The sequence below is a fragment of the Episyrphus balteatus genome, chromosome 3 (genome assembly GCF_945859705.1).
Source record: "Episyrphus balteatus chromosome 3, idEpiBalt1.1, whole genome shotgun sequence".
Taxonomy (NCBI): Eukaryota; Metazoa; Arthropoda; class Insecta; order Diptera; family Syrphidae; genus Episyrphus; species Episyrphus balteatus.
The window spans coordinates 12,331,734-12,351,029 of NC_079136.1; the positions used below are offsets into that span (position 1 = coordinate 12,331,734).

The 19,296-nt window shown below is 30.2% G+C and overlaps 1 protein-coding gene across 1 annotated transcript; it reads right to left on the reverse strand.

Moving 5' to 3' along the window:
* Positions 1 to 6,437, reverse strand: LOC129913457 (uncharacterized). The gene is made up of 3 exons (XM_055992147.1): positions 5,521 to 6,437; positions 731 to 1,253; positions 1 to 670 (listed from the first exon to the last, which is right to left on the reverse strand). Exons 1-3 carry the CDS (start codon positions 6,435 to 6,437, stop codon positions 161 to 163), a joined length of 1,950 nt encoding a protein of 649 aa, XP_055848122.1. The 3' UTR covers positions 1 to 160.
* Positions 6,438 to 19,296: the final 12,859 nt, after the last annotated feature.

Consider the following 19,296-nt stretch of genomic DNA (forward strand, 5'->3'; position numbering starts at 1 on the left):
TTTAAAATCAATTATTAAAATTTATTATTTTACTAATTTATTACTTAAAAAAAACTGTTAAGGACCATCGATTTCGTGTAGTAACATTAAAAGTAAAAAATTGATTTAAATGTTAGATGTTCAGCAAAAAAGGGTATTTTAATTTTTATTACTGAAAACATTAAAGTGCTTTTGAAAAATGTTTGTGTAACTCCTTAACAATTATAACTCTGGTACCACGTTTAACCATTCGATACACTAATTTCTCCAAACCAAATACTATCAAAGAAATTCCTAAAAATATCAAAGTACATGCAAGTATTCCCAAAATTTGACTAACTTCTAGTTTCATGATTTGATTATCATCCAAAATACGTTGAGCTTTTAACATTCTTTGCTGCTCCAAATCTCTGGTCCACTTTAGCAAGTGACCTGATTCAATGATGTATTGAATTATTGGATTTATTTGATGAAAAAGATGGAACTTTTTCGGCATCAGCATGGTCACCAAGTAAGTATAAATATGTTCGTCACGACCGAAGCAATAAAGATTATCTCTTGGTATTCGGGGATTATGAATAGAATATTGACGAGAAATTGCAACTGCGAAAGTTTCATCCTTTGCAGCTTTCTGCAAACATTGTTCTATGTCGTAGCACATATGGAATTGATGACGAATGTATTTGAAAATCTTTAAAATAAAGAAAGTTCTTTTAGGCATATTTTTTTTAGGGAACAAATTTGAACTTACACTTCCATCTTTATCCAAGTGCCGTATGATTTCCACACTTCCAGCAACCGACATTTTATGGTCTACAATTTGAGTCGTCTTCTTAATTTGTGGCAATGTATTTGGACTTGTGAGGGAACTTACAAGGAAAGAATTATAAGTACTTCCTAGGATAACACTAGCTGCAAGTGCCATCATAATGCAAATACGTAGACTTAATTTAAGATAAACTGCTGGAGGTCCTTGACTTAAAGCAATTCCGATCAAAATAAAAAGTAGACCAAAAAAGCTATTGCACAGTTTTGTTCGAATTGTAGGACTTTTTTGAATCACATAGATTGCAATGGCATTACAAATGATGAAACTAAAGTATGTGGCATAAGTTTCTGGACTGAAAACTTGAACGAAATTTAACCAATGAAGGGTCTTCCTTGCTTTGGACACACACCAGGTTAAGTCATCTTGTAAGTATGGAACACTTGCTGAGACGAATTGGCTCATATTTGGGTCTTCATCAATTCCACCGATAACAATATCGATTTTACTAGAAGAGAATGCAAAAAAATAAAAGCAATTGGATTTTACTATTAAAATAAAATTGTTTTAAAGAAGTATACTTTTTGGTATGTTTCAAATATCCTCGATTTTCGGGTCAAAATTCTGTTTGTGCCAAAATTCGGATTCCAAAATTCTATATTTAAAAATTCTGTAAATTCAAAATTTTGTATTCTAACATTTTGTAAACACAAAAATCTGGGTTTCAAAATTCTATATTCAAAAATTCTGTAAATGGTAAAAGAAAAATTGTTTTGACAACGCGACGCAAGTGGAATCGAAGCCGGAGTCGGAAGAGTTGACCAACTTCATTATTAACGTAAATAACTTGGTGATTATATTTTTATTAAGAGTGTTTTAATAAAAAAAAAGATAAAAATAGTTTAATAGGAAATAAAAGGATACGAAAAAATATTTTCTGAGAAATTTGATGTTGTTGTAAACTACAAATATACCAAATAACATCAAAAATCCGTACGAAATATTGTGTGCGTACTTTCTGTGAAACGTACAACAAGTTGTGACAGCTTTTCCGACTCCAGGTACGGCTCCAGCTTTGATGCTGCATTGTGTTTCAACAGTAATATTTAGACACGAATTTTCAAAAATGTCATCATTTTTTATTTGTTTTTTCTTTTTTGTAGGGTCTTTTATACACTGTTATACTAAATTTGTTAATTGAATACAAATTGTTCAACGGGCAACGGGCAGAATTCCAAAAAGCAGAATAATGGATTTGCAGAATTTTGAAAAATAGAATTTTGGATTAACAGAATTTTGAAATACAGAATAATAGAAAAGCAGAATAATGGAATACAGAATTATGCTCATACAGAATTTTTGATTCAGATACAGAATTTTGGTCATACAGAATTTTGTAATACAGAATAACTACCCGTTCTCGTTTCTCGTTCAAAAAGGTCTACTATAAAGCTTCATCTGAGAAGATTTCATCCAGCTAATTAAAAAATCAGATTGGTCAAAAACACAAGAGCCTTACACCTTTTCGGTGCAGGGAAATAATTCCACGGGAATCTGCTTCACATGGTAATTTATTCCACATTAAGTGAGAATCTATTCCACTTTTTGAAGTGAAATAAATTCTCGCTACGAGTGAGAATTTATTCAATTGTAACGAAGTGTTACATTTGTCCTGTATATACCCCCGGACTATATCTATACACCGATTCAATTTTACAACTGGCCGCCCGGACTATTAAAAACATAAACCTCCCGGACTATGAACCGCACAGGGGTAAACAAAACATTAATTTTACCGAACTTGCGTGAATTCCGGTAAAAAAAAAAACAATTTACATTTACACAAGAACTGTTGAAAAGTTGTTTTGGGAAAAATCACAGGTTATAATTTCCAATGCACTTGTGTAAATTCCGATAAAAACAATTCACGTTTACACAAGAACTGTTGCAAAAGCTATTTACTTCCAAAATCAAAGGTCAAAAGTAATTTTCAATGCATTTTCGTGAATTCCGCTTTAAATTCACGTTTCCATAAGAATTGGTGTAAAAGTTATTTTGAACAAAATCACGGGTTTAAAAAAAATCCTTAACATTTGCGTGAATTCCGGTCAAAACAATTCACGTTTACAAAAGAATTATTGCAAAAGTTGCTTTGGGAAAAATCACAGGTTAAAAATAATTGGAAAGCAAATGCGTGAATTCCAGTCAAACCAGTTCACGTTTAATAAAGAACTGTTAAAAAGTTGTTTAGGGAAAAATCACAGTTCAAAAAAAAATCCAAAGCAATTGCGTGAATTTCAGTCGAACCAATTCACTTTTAATAAAGAACTGTTGCAATAGCTGTTTTGAAAAATCGCAGGTTATAATTTGAATTTCCAATGCACTTGTGTAACGTGAATTATTTTACGCGGAATTCACGAAAACGCATTGAAAATGACTTTTGACCTGTGATATTGGAAAAATAAATTTTTGAAACAGGTCAAGTGTAAACGTGAATTATTTTACGCGGAATTCACGAAAATGCATTGAAAATGACTTTTTACTTGTGATTTTAGAAAAATAACTTTTTATAACAGTTCTAGTATAAAAGGGAATTGTTTTGAACCCGCAAATGCACTTTAATTAACTTTTAACAAAAAAATTTGCGAACTGTAAAGCAAAAAGTGAATATCCAATTCACGGTTAAGGTAATCACAGGTTATTTGAAGACTGTTCACAGGTAGTGATTGTGATTTTTCAATCACAGGTTGAAAATCACAGGTCGTGATTTTTTGCTCATCTCTAATTTTTAGTTTAGTTGATTTTTCGCTTTAAAAATTTGTTTCAAATAGTCAGAAATCATTTGGGTTGGGGTCAAAATTCTGCCGGGGTCAAAATTCTTTTGTCAAAATTCTGCTTTAAAAATTCTGCTTTACAAAATTCTGCTTTCAAAATTCTGCTTTTCAAAATTCTGCTTTTGGAAAATGTTCAAAAGCGCGGTCTTTTTAACATTTTCCAAACCCTTTTTTAATTTTTTGCAAAATTCTGTAAAATCATCTTCTTGAAAAATTATCTGTTTATTTGATTACTTACCTACATAATTTGCATTCTTTGAATGTATATTAATTTTTGTTTTATAAACGAATAAATTTGAAAATATTCAGAAAAAGGTTTTGAATACTAAACATTTCCGAAAATAATTCAAAATTTTTTAATTTGTCAAATAAAGATGAATATTCAAAAATTTGAATAAGAAAAGGAATATCTTGTATCAAACAACATCGGTTCCAATAAGTTATACATTTTATTTGAAAGAAAGTCAGTCTATGCATTTTAAAAAATATTTGCGACACTTAAACAAAAAAATTTAGGAAAGTTCCAATGTTGAATTACATTAATGAGGTGTATTTTTCTTTAGTCAGCGCATATGCTATAAAAAAAAAAACAGAATTGGCAGAATTTTTTTGTTCAAGTATAATGCTGGAAGAATTTTGAAAAGCAGAATTTTAAAAAGCAGAATTTTGAAAAGCAGAATAGAAAAAAAGCAGAATTTTGAAAAACAGAATTTTCTTTAAAAAAGCAGAATTTTGAAAAGCAGAATTTTGAAGCCAGAATTTTGACCCGATCCCAATCATTTTCATGGAAATAAGAATAGTAGAGATGATAAATTGTCATTGCTTTTTTTTTTCGAGCTGAGAAAATATCTGATGGACGTAACTCATATTAACTCATGTTGTGGATATGAGCAAATTTTGATATCACCCTAGTATGAAGCCTCTTGAAATTCAAGGAGACAAATTTGCCGATGAACGAACTAGGCAAGATTCAGCAATTCAATTCGCCCAGGTGAAAACAGTCATTATTCCCTTCGGAGTCGAGAAAGGCAAAACCAAAGTGATAGTCTGCGAACCAGACTTTTCATTATATTTCACTTAATTCCTACAAAATTGGATAAATGTGACAAAATAAAAAAAAAAATACTGAAATTATAACTGATATCTGTCCCAACTGCATATATTAACATTTTATGAAACAAAATATCTGCCAGGTGTTAGAGTAACGCAATTCCGCAAATAAATTTATTATAATTTCAAATCGAAAGGAGATAAGACTAGAGTAACCTTTCTTTAACTTATAGGTATTTCGAGTTTGACATAACAAAGAAAAAGACTTTCATTTTTCATTAACCTTCACATAAATAATAAATATTTTTTATTTTGAAACTAAAAGTCCTGCCTAAGGCAATTTCAGTCACCACTTCATTTATCAATCTCTTACACTTTCGTATCTCTGCAACCACACATATGTTGAAATCAATTAAATGAGTTTGACAGTGTAAAAATACAAAATATACCACACATATGATAACTATACTTCATAGAGATAAATTTATTAACAAAAAGACCAATTCCAATCAATGAAATATATATCTTCATGCACAAGATAAGCTTAAGAAAATGTCTACAAAATAAAGTTGTTGGCAATAATTGTAACCATTAATGTTTAAATTATCTTACTTTGTTGCAAAACTGATTACAATTTTTCCTATATGTTTACTAGCACTAAATTAATATTAATTATGCAAAATTGTCCATAAAAAAAATGTTATCTTATGCGACGGAGGCTTAGTCTTGAAATTTAATTTTTTTAATCAGTAGCTCCAATGAGAACATATTTTATTTGCTTTAATGGCCAATATTGACTCAAATGGGTATTTGGCGATATTAGGAATTGCAACTTGTACTAATGATAACCATAAAATTAAATTTACTTTGAAAACATGAATTTTGTCTCACCCATCGATTAAGCCTTGAAAAATATGATACAAAGTCTTGTTTTGTATCAAAATATTTATATCGATATGTAAACTTTCGGCAATAGTCTGCACTAACATCCATTCGATTCCTTTTATTTGACCATCTTCGACAAACATATAAGGCTCCCAGGATCTGGAATATGCCACCAAAGGACATCCACTTAAATCCTTAGGAATTTTATCCAAAAACAATCCCCGACTTAGTTGTTCTGATTTAATCAATCCCAAATCAACATCATCATCTTCATATTGACAGATGTCCAAAGTTTTAAATGCAATAATTCGTTTTCCACAATTATTCTCAGGTTCATAGGGAAAAGCTGTTTTCGAATAAATATGTCCATCTTCTTCAGTCTGAGCAATAATGTTAATATTGAAGATTTTCTTAGTCATAAACATCAACATGGTATCGACCATTAACTCAGTCATTTCATCTTCGGTTTCTTCAATGCTAACTAGCATTACAACAAACTGTGCCAAAGGATTCCAATTTGGCATAGATTTCCAGTCTTCGAAGATGTCAATCATATCTTCGTCATCTAGATTTTCGAGGACGACAAAATATGACTGAGGTTTTTCGTGGAGAACGAATTGAGTTTGTTTTGTTGCAGAATTTCGTGGATATCTGATAACTATGGACCAAGAGATATCTTTATCCAATTGAAATGCTTGTAACATTTGATTTTGAAGATTTAACGAAGCTGATGTTAGACTGACAGCTAGAACTGATCCTGATAAAGCTTCACCTGAGAAGAAGTATTTCTTAACGAACTTGTATGAACATTGAACAAGTAAATCACGGTTATTGTTTGATCCAAGAATTTGATCTTCTGCATGACTTTTTGAAGAATGCAGGAAAACCAAAAGAAACACCAAATTTCTGATGAATGAAGCCATCTTCAGAACAATACTGATTTAGACTGCCCATCATTTCAGAGAGAAGACTATGATTCTTCATTGAAAGAATAGTATTGGTATATTCTCCCCAAGGATTTTCTAACCAAAAATTTTTCGATGCAAACATGAATTATACAATTAAAATGTAATCAACATAATATTGTTAACCTATCATTATTCAATTAGTAGCTGGTGGAACGATAAGCTTGCACGATTGAAATGACTTCATAAACTAATATGAGTGGCTAGTGTGGGTTGTGGTTTGGTGGCAAGTTATGTTTCACATAAAGGTAGTAGACCAAAAATATGATATTGCATGTTTCACTATATCTTTGCGTTTGTTTATTTGCTAAAGGCGTGCAAACTTATAGTAGCCTAAACGCAATCATTGTTTAACTAAATGATTTAGCAGCATGTATCATTAATTTTGATGTCAGATAACACCGTTGTATTTGTATTATAGCCTTATTGTATCATTGCAAGTTTTTCGTATAATAATCTCATGTGTGGAGTCAAAATATATAATAATGTAATATTTAAACAATGAATGAAAGGCTATTAGTAAACGCATATTAATGATATTTTTTTTTTAATTTTTTTTTTCCAGAAGTCATTTATCATATTAATTTCGTACTTATTTCGAAATTTTAATATCATTATCCATATAACATTGTGAAGGAAGTTTAGCATGATTTTATTATGTTGGTTACGTTTGTGATGTATGTTGTTGTTTTGTTGATTACTCCAATCGATTTGGTTAAAAAATTGACATTTTCCAAGTTTTTTTTCTTTGTTGTTAAAACGGAAGACTATTTGTACCGACTTCCAAAAAGGAGTAGGTATTCAATTCTTCTGTATATTTTTTTTTTTATGTTTGTTACCTCATAACTTTTTACGGAGTGAACCAATTTTGATAATTCTTTTTGTATTGGAAAGCTGGTCCCATTTCAATTTCGTTCAGTTCTGGCAATAGGAACTATTAGAAAAACCATAAGTCGGTTTTTTTTTTGTTGATACCTAAAAATGATTATTATATTTAAATATGATTAAATTTTAGTTTCATATAAAAACATTTTAAGATTTTAATGGCCAATTTCTAACTGGACCCATGTACTAGCTCTGGTAATCGGTGCTTAAAGAAGTTAGTAGTTCACATTATTTTTATAAAACGTGATCTTAGTTCAAAACGAGGTCCTTAGAACTTATACGAATCAAATTTTTCTAACTGTGAGGTTCATGAAGTTTGAAAAAAAAATGTTTGGAATCTCAAAGTGATAGTTTTATCATTATCTTTTTAAGGGTTTCCCAAAATAAATTAAAATACCTTCTTATAGCTGAATTATTCAAGTGTTTCGATGCAACATTTCAAAAAATCATATTTGTCGTTTTCGTAATCTTGCAAAAGCACTCCATTTCCATTAAGGTTTCTACTTAGACTTTATTCGTATTGAACATTATCCAACCAAACTAAGAAAACAAATTTGATCAAATTAATTAAATAAAACTTAAAAAAAAACAAGAAAAATACTATTTAGAAAATTAAAAGAAATTTTATGAGGATTAAAAACCGAGAAGCAATAAAAACTCAATACGAAGAATTTATTAAGAATGAAGAAAAGTCGACAATACTTGGAATCAGAATCAATCAACCAACAACGGCGAGGGGTTATTCAATTATCTGAATGTAGCCACGAAATCTCGTCAATTAGGCAGCAGGACAATAAAACCATAATAAATTTAACTTATTAAAAAGACCGTTTTTTAGAAAACACGGTCTTTACTGATTTTCTGTTATTCTGCATTTTTTATCCCATAATTAAGCCTAATTATGATCCTCCTTAGAAATATTTGCACTCCGAAATGTAATTTCCATAGATATTTGTATTTGCTATAATTACTTCCCATTTCAGTTGAGAACGATGTTATGTCCTTTTTTTGGTTGTGAGTTGTGACCATTCCTGCCAGCTGAGATTGTCTATTTTATTATGTATTTGTAAACAGTGCCTTTTTTTGAACACAATTTCTGTTCGAAGTTGGAAGGTGGATATTTTATCGGACGTCTAGAAATTCAGAACTGATCTAAAATTGTTTCCGTCTTAACTAATACACGGTACCAAATTGACGGTACAACAAGGGCTTAGTACTTAGTTAGAAGATATCACTTGGTACTGATTTGAGTATACTAATGATTGGTATAACTGCCAGGTACTAACTGATTTTGAGGAGTACCGAGTTCTAACTAGTACTAAATTGAAAGTACTAGAACTTAGTACCTTACCTACTTGGGAGAAGAAATTGATTGATACTGATTTGGGAACTTAGGTACTCTAGAACTCTCAGAAAGTGTTATTTAAGCAAAAATTCTTGTTTTTAAAATCTATAAACACAACATTTTTATTACACTGGTCAACAAGGTTTTTGCCACAAGAACCAAAATATACTTTTCTAGTAGTTTTTGATGTGCTGAATCCGAATCTGAAGTCATAAAAATTTGATTGGCCTTCGTTTTTGAAATATTACCGTTAGAAAATGTCAAAAAACGTAATTTTGGCTGTTTTCGAGGTTATGTTTTTATGTGGAGTAATTAATTGTGAATAAATTTGTAACGGTGCCAATAAGAGCTAGTTTTATTCATTCAAAAAATGTTTAAATCTTTCCGATATCTCTTTTATTGCCCGAGATATTTAAAATTTAAGTAGCGGTCTTTGAATCAGAAACAACACTGGCCAACCAAATTACACATTTTTTGCCTCAAGAATCAAAATATACTTTTCTGAAGGTTTTTGGGTTGCTGAACTCGAATCCACAATCAGAAAAATTCTATTAGCCTTCGTTCTTAAAATATTACCGTTATAAAATGCAAAAAAGGGTTTTTTTTATAGCGGTTATATTTCAAGAACGGAGGCTAATAGAATTTTTCTGATTGTGGATTCGAGTTCAGCAACCCAAAAACCTTCAGAAAAGTATATTTTGATTCTTGAGGCAAAAATTCTGTGGCCAGTGACTTAAACTTTAGATTGAGTTTAGTTTCTCTTTGACTTATTAAATGAAACTAAAGATATCTCGAGCAATAAAAGAGATATCGGGAAAATTTAAACAGTTTTTGAAAGAAGAATATCTGTTCGTATAATAACCATTACAAATTTGTTTATAATGAATTACCCCACATAAAAACAGAACCTCGAAAACAGCCAAAATTACGTTTTTTGACATTTTCTAACGGTAATATTTCAAAAACGAAAGCCAATCAAATTTTTCTGACTTCAGATTCGGATTCAGCACCCCAAAAACTACTAGAAAAGTATATTTGGGTTCTTGTGGCAAAAAAAAAGTTAAATTTTGTTGACCAGTGTTATTTGTTAAATTTTGTTAAATAATGTATTCGAAATAAAAAATGAATATCAGCAGGTGCTCATAAGATTTCCAACTTTTGTGATAATCTCAACAGCTGCACCAATTTTTCGTTCTTTCAAAGAAGAACATTTTTAGTAACTTATTTGGATTCAGGCCGATATTTCTTCCTTCAGCAAAATATTATAGAAGAACTTCTATTCCAATACCTGAAAACTTTCTCCAGGAAAATACCATATTTCCTTGCCGTGATTTCCATTTCGATTTTTTGTTGCACGAAACCCATACTTGTACTGCCTTATATGAACATATGCTTCAAAATTATAATATCGGTTTGACATTAAATATCTAAGTAACTTTTAGGGTACCTAAGTTAAATAAATTTTTAAACAAAAATATTGACATTTCTAGTATGTACTTAAACCATAATATTGTTATTCGAATTTCATAAAATATTTTATGAAAATCCATTAGTCTTAATATCTTTTTCCCGTTCAACAGGAAACGGTTCAGCATACAAACATAAATCAAATTTAATTAAAAAGTGACTTGTCAGTCAAATATACTTGCAGGAGTCCATTTTGTCTACAAACATAAGATTTATCAAATTGAATTCTTGTCGATATTCAATTAGCTTTATTCTTGAGTCCAAAGCAATGCAAAACAATTCGAGGTCATTCCGGTTGCATGGTATTTCGAATGTTGTTGTCGTTGGTCAGTCAACAACAATAATTGTGTGTAGGCAAAAACTATAAAATATAAATAAACAATATGCACGACTTGCGACAGAATACAAAAAAAATAAATAAAACACAACAAAACAAACCACGAAGTTAGTCCAATACAAATACAAGTGACGTAACACTTCCACTAAACGTTAAGTATAACCGGGCAATTTTCTGTTCGAAATAGAAGCAAAAACGTGTGGTATGCATTATACCGGGGTGGTGTTTCCTTCCAGAGGATTTGGGTTCGACACAATCAACTCTAATCTGAAATGTTATGACTTGAGGGCCTTTTGTCGTGGTACACTCATTGTCTAATGTCTAAGTGGCAGTTGAGTCTAATTGCCTTTGATTGTCACAATCGAAGTTTGACTTGAGCCGACCGATGCACGACGACGGACGTTTTGTTTTCAACCCATTTTTTATTGCTATGTGACTTGCATCAATCATTTTGCTGAAAGGATTTTTTTTTTGTTCGTCAAAGAACTCAAGTCATGGGACTTTATCTTAAAAACCATATCAATGACTGACCTCGAAGCTATCCGCAACTGCAATTGAATTTGCTTTGTAACTTTACATCTGGCTCTGGTCAGTCAGTAACGTTGGTTTCGACTTGTTCTTAGAGGTCATGTATTGGTTTCAAACGGGTAAGTACAACTGTAACAATGTTGCTTCTAAAAAGCTTTATTTTTGCTCCTGTAAAGCTTTATAGAAGCAAAATTCTCTTTTGTTATTTCATCGAAATTTTAACCAATAAATCTTAAAAGTGGAAGTTTGGTATTGTCACAGTTGATTCAGTTTACCGGATTTCCGAGCAAATTCATACAACGAGGTCGTAGATTTAATTTGACTCACACAAAACATGTTAATGGAGCTCACTCCCCCTTAGTGTGGTCAATTCTACTTTAATGCAGCGACCCGTAAATAAATTGGAAAGGAAAAATGAAAATGTAAATCATTGAAAAGACAAAACCAAAGACAGACTCTGAGCCCTGTCACAGGGAATAAGCTGTCTATTGAGCTCAAGAGTGTTAAAACAACTCTAAAGCCATACTTGCTCCTATAGTACCTATACAATACTCGTATAACCGTTCATATATGGGCAATAAAACTCTATCTGTTTGAATGACCGGCTGTGACTTGAGAGTGAGAAGTCTATACTTGGTGTAGTTTGGAACGGTTGGTGTTTAGGAAAGGAGGTTGGCGTGTCTAGCCTCCTTGAACAGATGTATGCGGCCGCCACGCCACGTTCTAAACCATAATATTCTTCGACTCTATCAGTCTGAAGGAAATAAATTAAGCTATTCACTTGAAAGCCAAAGATAAACACACCTCCTATCTATGTTTATACCTAAATGATGCCAGATGGTGTTTGATGCAGGTTAAAAGCTCTGCAGGGTACAAGGCCTGTAAATCGTGTTTTAATTTCCTATTGATTCCGCGATGGCTTAAGAATGATTGTGTCTTCAGTTTTATATACGGATTTGCAGACTTTTGTGCTGAAATGTTGATGCTTGATAGTGTCAGAACCGGAAGTAATGTCTTAATGTTACCACTTTAAACATGATCTTTAAAAAAAATATAAACTTGTGAGGAAAAGACCCGAAAAATTGTGTGCCGTAAAATTTGCTTTTTTGCCTAAATAAATAATTTTAATTGCCCACCTGATACACTATTTCTTGCGAATAAATCGTAAATGATTATATAAATAGAAAGAATCAAAAGTAAAAACTAAACTAGCACCACTCTCCTACAACAAACTAAAAAACTTTAAACTCCCAAACGCGCAATTAAAATAAAATAAAAGTTCAAAAATTGCATGCCTTTTAAAGTCTGACAATTTAAATAAAGTTTAGGTTTTCTGGTTGCCGATGGTGGTTATTCGCAATTCTATTTTTGATTTTATTCATTAAAAATTTACTATGGAGTATAAGCCAATTCGATGCAGAACCGATAGGTTACATGCAAGTCTACCACGCCTTAATGGCAAAAAATTGTTAGATTTTTTTGCAGCGATACTAACCTTTATGCAAATAAATCCAATTTAAATTCAGCAGAATACTAAAATTGGCTAACATTTTGACTAACTGTTGCAATTAGAGATTTATTTCGTTTTACCCAGTCAAATTGTCAGACATGGAGGAAGTTTACGATTCAAAGCAATTAAGATTCAATTTTACATTCTGAACCGTGCGACTTTTTTTGTTTTTGTTAGAGACAAAAAAAGTTAGTCTAGTCACTTGGAGACTAGAGAACAATTTCAAGTTCACTTAATTTTATTTTAAGTGCAGCAGATGATGTTTGGTAGGTATTAAGAATCAGTTAAGGGGGGGAAATCCCTCTGGAATTTTTTATTTTTGCATTATTTTTTTTTTTGCGTAATAAATTTATTTATCAACCGAAGAAACTATTTTCAGTGGTCTTAGCCTTAAATGAAGCCTCAAAAGTGCCTAGATAGTCCCGAAACCAATGCGCTCCGAACCTACCATAGTACGAAAACGAATACTTTAAACGCATTTTTTTCGAAACTAGTTTTTTTCCGCGCCGTGCAATGTAACTCAAAAACTAATGACTAATTTGTACAGTAAATATTTTTTTTAACTACTTCTTTGTAAAAAAAACATGTAATCCAGTTAAATAAGGGTTTAACCTCGGAATGAATGTTAGTAGAAATTTTTTTTGCTCAATATCTTAATTTTGCCATTCTATAACATATCTCAAAAGTCTAGAACAATCTCATGTCCGCTTGTCGCGATTTCAAGGACAAATCGCGAAATGGAGATTTTCAAAATTAGCAAAAATAGGCTATGGTATTATATACACATATGATGCATGATTTCAAGGTATTTTTTAATGCTGATTCCAAAAAATCTAAAATTAAGACAATCTGACGTCTCTGGAAAAAGTTATACCTGTTTTTCATCTGTCAACTCATATTATTATAACAGTTGCAAACTTACTGCTGAAAAACCCTTAAAAGTTATGGTAGATGAATCAAATTTTGCATGAAGATTTTAGAATCCATTATTATTAAAAATCAAAACAATCCCTTACAAAAAATATATATACCTACGATATAATGGTATTTTTTGATGGAGGGGCAAATTTTAGGATATGCACTAAAGAAGATTCTTGTTCATCTTAGGAATAAGTGCAAATAGGCTAATTTTTTCATTTTAATCTTTGTTTGGATATTCTTTAACTACCCTCAAAAATCTAAAAAAATCTCAGTCCGCAAGTCCTAATTTTCTTGGTTTGAAAATAAGGTGCAGATTTTAAAAAATTAATAAGAAAAGTTTAAATTTTTATATGTATACCAACATAAGCGACATGATATAAAGGTATTTTTTAACACTAATTCCAACAAAACTCACAAACAAGTCAACCTGACCATCCCTGAAAAGTAATGCACCTTATTCATGTTGATCTGACACAAATATCTGAAGTGTAGTTTTCCAATTTTTTAAAATCTGCACCTTATTTTCAAACCAAGAAAATTAGGACTTGCGGACATGAGATTTTTTTAGATTTTTGAGGGTAGTTAAAGAATATCCAAACAAAGATTAAAATGAAAAAAATTGGCTTATTTGCACTTATTCCTAAGATGAACAAGATTCTTCTTCAGTGCATATTCTAAAATTTGCCCCTCCATCAAAAAATACCATTATATCGTAGGTATATATATTTTTTGTAAGGGATTGTTTTGATTTTTAATAATAATGGATTCTAAAATCTTCATGCAAAATTTGGTTCATCTACCATAACTTTTAAGGGTTTTTCGGCAGTAAGTTTGCAACTGTTATAATAATATGAGTTGACAGATGAAAAACAGGTATAACTTTTTCCAGAGACGTCAGATTGTCTTAATTTTAGATTTTTTGGAATCAGCATTAAAAAATACCTTGAAATCATGTATCATATGTGTATATAATACCATAGCCTATTTTTGCTAATTTTGAAAATCTCCATTTCGCGATTTGTCGTTGAAATCGCGACAAGCGGACATGAGATTTTTCTAGACTTTTGAGATATGTTATAGAATGGCAAAAGGAAGATATTGAGCAAAAAAAATTTCTACTAACATTCATTCCGAGATTTACCCCTTTTTTCTCCTTATTTTACTGTATTAATGGTTTTTTTCGTTTTTTTGATTTCTAATTTTTATTTTTCATTTAAAAAAAAATGAATTTAGGTTCATGCAATGCGTACTAATATCATCTAACGGAAAAAAATTTCCTTTTTGATTTAAGATGATTTCCTGGACCTGTGCATTGCACGGCGTAAACTAGAGGCGTCAACTTTGAAAGGCTCCAGAGCCGCCATTTTGTTATTTTTTCATTTCAAAAAAAAAATTTTCAGTACTTAATAATGTCAGTAATATCTTGTCTTTTTCCAAATTTCAATAAGTGCTTTCAGTTTTTCATAAAAAAATATTGAAAAAGGTGTCGTCCAGAGGGATTTCCCCCCTTAAGTCCAAAGCAAATAAAATTAAGAACACCACATACCTTATTAATATTATTTAACTTGGTAGTTGTTATGAAATGAGTTTTATGACATTCTATTGAGACCAAATTGAAACTTTTATTATTAGAGCCAAATAAAAAAAAAATAATTTTTTTACCCTAATTAATAATACCTATCATACAACATTATCTTTATTTCAGACAATATCCCGATTTCAATGAAAATTTATATACAAAATTGTTTAAGTAAAGGTAATATTAAAATTTTAAAAAAATTTCAAAAAACCCATTTTTGAATTTTTAAAATATATTTCAAATTTTTTTTTTGAAAAATCAATTTTTTGAAAACGGATCAATGAAAAATTTTGAAATTTAGTTTTTATATGTAAATTAATTATTTCTTCAAAATGACATACCAACTTTTTTTTAAAAAAATGTTAGAAATTTTTTATATACAAAAAATTATTTTTTTAAAAAACCGCTCCTACGATTTTCGAAAATTTTTTTCTAAAAATACATTTTTATACAAGTAATAAAATGGCATACTTGATTTTTTAAAACATCATTTAAATTTTATTTTATTTTTTTACACTACCTATGAAATTTCTTGAAAATATTAAATTTTTCCTAATTTTCTTGAATAAAAAGCTTTAACATTAAAGTTACTTTGAGCATAAGAGCAAATACGTGCGACCCCAGTCGTGCATTTTATTTTTGTTGTATTATGTTTGAACATTTGAAGGCCTTCTAAAGCAATCTAATTGGTCCTCATCATCATCAGTTTAGCTGTCGTCAAAAAAGGACACTCAACATCGTTGTACTCGACAAAATGTGCTATATGCCCAAGAACAATAAATGTCCATGACTTCAAAGTTTGTTGTCTACATGGTTCTAACATCAGTCATAAAATTTTAGACCAAATTTGAAAACACAGTGAAGCTTAAAACTTTATATTGTTTTATAAAGTTTATTAATTCAAGTGATGGTTCTAAAATGGGTTTGCGATTTTAAAAAATTAATACAATTTCAATACAATAATATAATACAATTTCAATTTTAAATATTCCATTTCAAGAAGTGTAACAAAATTGGAGCGTTGGAGTACCTGAATTTATTTTTGTTATAGATATGTAAGTTTAGAAAAAAAAAAAAAATCGGGACTTATTTCTATGTGCCTCAAAATTGTTATGGCTTAATTTGTGAAACAGATTGCAGTACATTTTACCAGTAAACTTGTTCCGGTTGCGAAACAAATCTCTGTTTGTTTTCTGTACACACCTTTTCGAGTAGGAATGTCCTTCGAGTACAAAAATACAAATTTATTTGGATTCACGAGCTGCTGCAGTAAGGAGAATGGGCAAGTTTGTATGAAACGTGGACGTTGCGCGGCCAGTAATGAATTTGTTATTATTTGATGTAATTAAGGTTTACATATATTGTGCAGAAGTTTTATCCCTGTGACGTATTTCAATAACGGATAAAATGCATTTTTGCATTTAACACTTTATATATGTCTCAATGTTATAACTCAATTGTGTATTTTAAGTGCAAATATTATTTTCTGTCATTTTCCCTGAGTCTGAAGACCTTTATCTTGAATATCCAACCACTAGAACCCAAATTATAAGCATTTTAAAACAACAAATTCAAGCCTATTTTTAGAGTTTTGTTGTTCAATTTTTTGTTACTTTGAATTGTTTGAAAACTTTCGAACCTGAAATGGTTGTCTTAAAAATCTTATATTATGAGTTCTATTGGTCGGATTTTCAAGATTAATGTCTTCATGCTCAGGGAAAATGACAGAGCATCATATTTTATATTCCATATAAAAATATAAATCAGTTTTTCCTTCATACATTGAACAATGCATTAACAATACTAATACTGCATTATCTTGCATTTTTAACGCAATACAGCGAAACGTCCATAGTAAAAGTTTTTCCTGGGCTATAATTCTTTCATTTGATACCAATTTTATTGCCGCTCAACGTCCAAAATGCCCATTCTCCTTTGTAGATATTCAATTTTGCACTTTTTGTATTTTTTTTTTTAATATGTGAGTTAATACTTTTTCTGCTTTTGTAAAATTTAAATTTTTTAATGGTTGTCGTGATAAGGTTTGTTCATTAAATCTGAAATGTCTGAGTATACTCTACTTAGAGCGAGCTGGTTTATCTCAGACCCTGCTCGGTGCTCTACTCAGAGCCTTCAAATGCTCAAGATCTCGTTTGAAGTTTATAAGTTAACGATGATGTTCCAGTTAAAAAAAATGCATTTAGAATATAAATTTTTCAAGGATGATACTTCAAATTTCAATTAATATGTTCGAAATGAATGCCCATTATTGCATTTGTTCATTGAATTTAAGTCGCAATACTCAAAGGTTATTCATACTTTGAAGCCAGATGTATAAATTTATAATGTTTTAATTTATATAAAAAATTTAACTTACTCGTATTTCGATAAACCAGTAAAATAAAAATATTGTTAAGTTTTTTAATACCGATAAATATTTTTATCAGTTTAATAAAATGGCTCCAGTTAAATTTAAATTTAAAAAAAAAAAAAAAAAAAAATTAACAAATTAATGACAGATGCAAGAAATATTAAGCCAGACACGCGATAAGCAAACAAGGTTGACAATTACTACTATCGAGTGAGACAGTGTACAATTTATCACTACGTTAATTAAATAAAACCATAAATTCAAAGAAAAAAATCTTAACAAGATACAAAAAAAGTAATTCTAACTCAGTTTATGTTAATTTAATTTTATACTTTTAATTTTAAAAAGAAAAAAAAAAAGGTTTGATAAGAAAGAAGATTGATAGTTATTATAAAATAAATTCTTAAAGGTCATTGAAGTTGCAAACAGCTTTGGGATACCTACATACATATATTCCAAAAAAGATTCATGATCAATAAAACTTAAGAAAATGTCTTTAAGGTCAATATCTCGACAGGTGTCTTTTTAAAGAAAAAAATATTCAAAGCAAATTAGCTAAATTTTAGTATCTTACCAGACAAACCTTTTTGGAAATGACTTGTTCTACAAAGTTGTAAATACCACACTTAAGCGGCATCAACTTAAATAAATGCTCAATGGTGATTGATACACATCTCGTAAAAATAGTAAAGACAGTTATGCTCTGCGCGTGTAGTGTTCTTCATTCCATTCAATGTGGTAAAGGCACCTTTACCATAAAAGGATATGATAACTTAATGATACATTCGATTCAAGAAAAATTGCAACATTTTGGAATAAAATTCCAAGGAATTACTTATCCATATCTGATTTTTTTTTGGCGAAACCACCCTTAATCGTCTTTTCTGAATGATCTGTTTGCAACTTTGTATTTCGATTTATATAGGAACAACATTTGTTTTATGGACGTGGTACATTATGCAGTTAGTATGAATACACTGATGTGATACATTCAAGTCAACCGAATTCAAGCTCTATTTGAAATTTTAAACATGCAGCAACATTATCTGTCTGTCTGATTTCTAAACCTACAAAAATGTTTGTTATTTCTTTGTCATTGATGCAAGTAAAATAAATTAAATGACCAACTAGGTCGCATGTAGTTGTTTTTTATTTTGCACTCTAAGAAGTTCTTACTTTTAGAAAACTCATTTTACTATCGTTTCGTGTTATTTACAAATTCCCAAAAAAATCATAATTCATATTAAAGGTCAGCAAAAAAACTTGTAATTAGGAGATATTTATCGATTGTTAGCTTGTATATTTAGTAATTTATTGTAGTAAAACATGAAGTTTTCTTAGTTACGACATCCAATTTGTTACAATGTAACAACTTAATTTGCAATCGTTCTAAATGATTGCACTCAGAAAATGTACATATGTGTAGATATCATAACAACATTTTAGTACATTTTATTTGTAGAAATCAAAACAACATTAACGACTTGGTTCATTCCATTAATTAAATAATTAATAATAGTTTCAAATTGAACTAATTCAATTGCAAACTAACAAGCAATAACACAAACTCCACCTTCTCCATCACGCAACAAAAATCATTCAACGTGTAATTCAGCAATTATTAATCAATTCGTAATCAGAGAATAGGTGAGAGCAAGTAAATACAAAAATGACCATTGTGCCGAGCATACAAATTTTGATGTCAAATCAATTTTGCTGCTACATACATCAATCATATTGAGTGAAGACTTTCCACGTTAACGTAACGCGTTACAAATTATGACAGTATGATATATTTCTGTCAAAATGTGCGGCACTTTTAAGTGACTTGCAATTTAATTGAGTGGAAAAATTTTATTGAAGAAATGTTATAA

Excerpts from the sequence above, each read along its gene's own strand:
- LOC129913457 (XM_055992147.1), bottom strand. The coding sequence starts at position 6,437 with ATGGCTTCATTCATCAGAAATTTGGTGTTTCTTTTGGTTTTCCTGCAT. Across the intron at positions 1,254-5,520 it reads TTTCAAGGCTTAATCGATGG|TAAAATCGATATTGTTATCG; the intron begins GTGAGACAAAAT and ends ATTCTCTTCTAG. Across the intron at positions 671-730 it reads ACTTGGATAAAGATGGAAGT|ATTTTCAAATACATTCGTCA; the intron begins GTAAGTTCAAAT and ends TTTATTTTAAAG.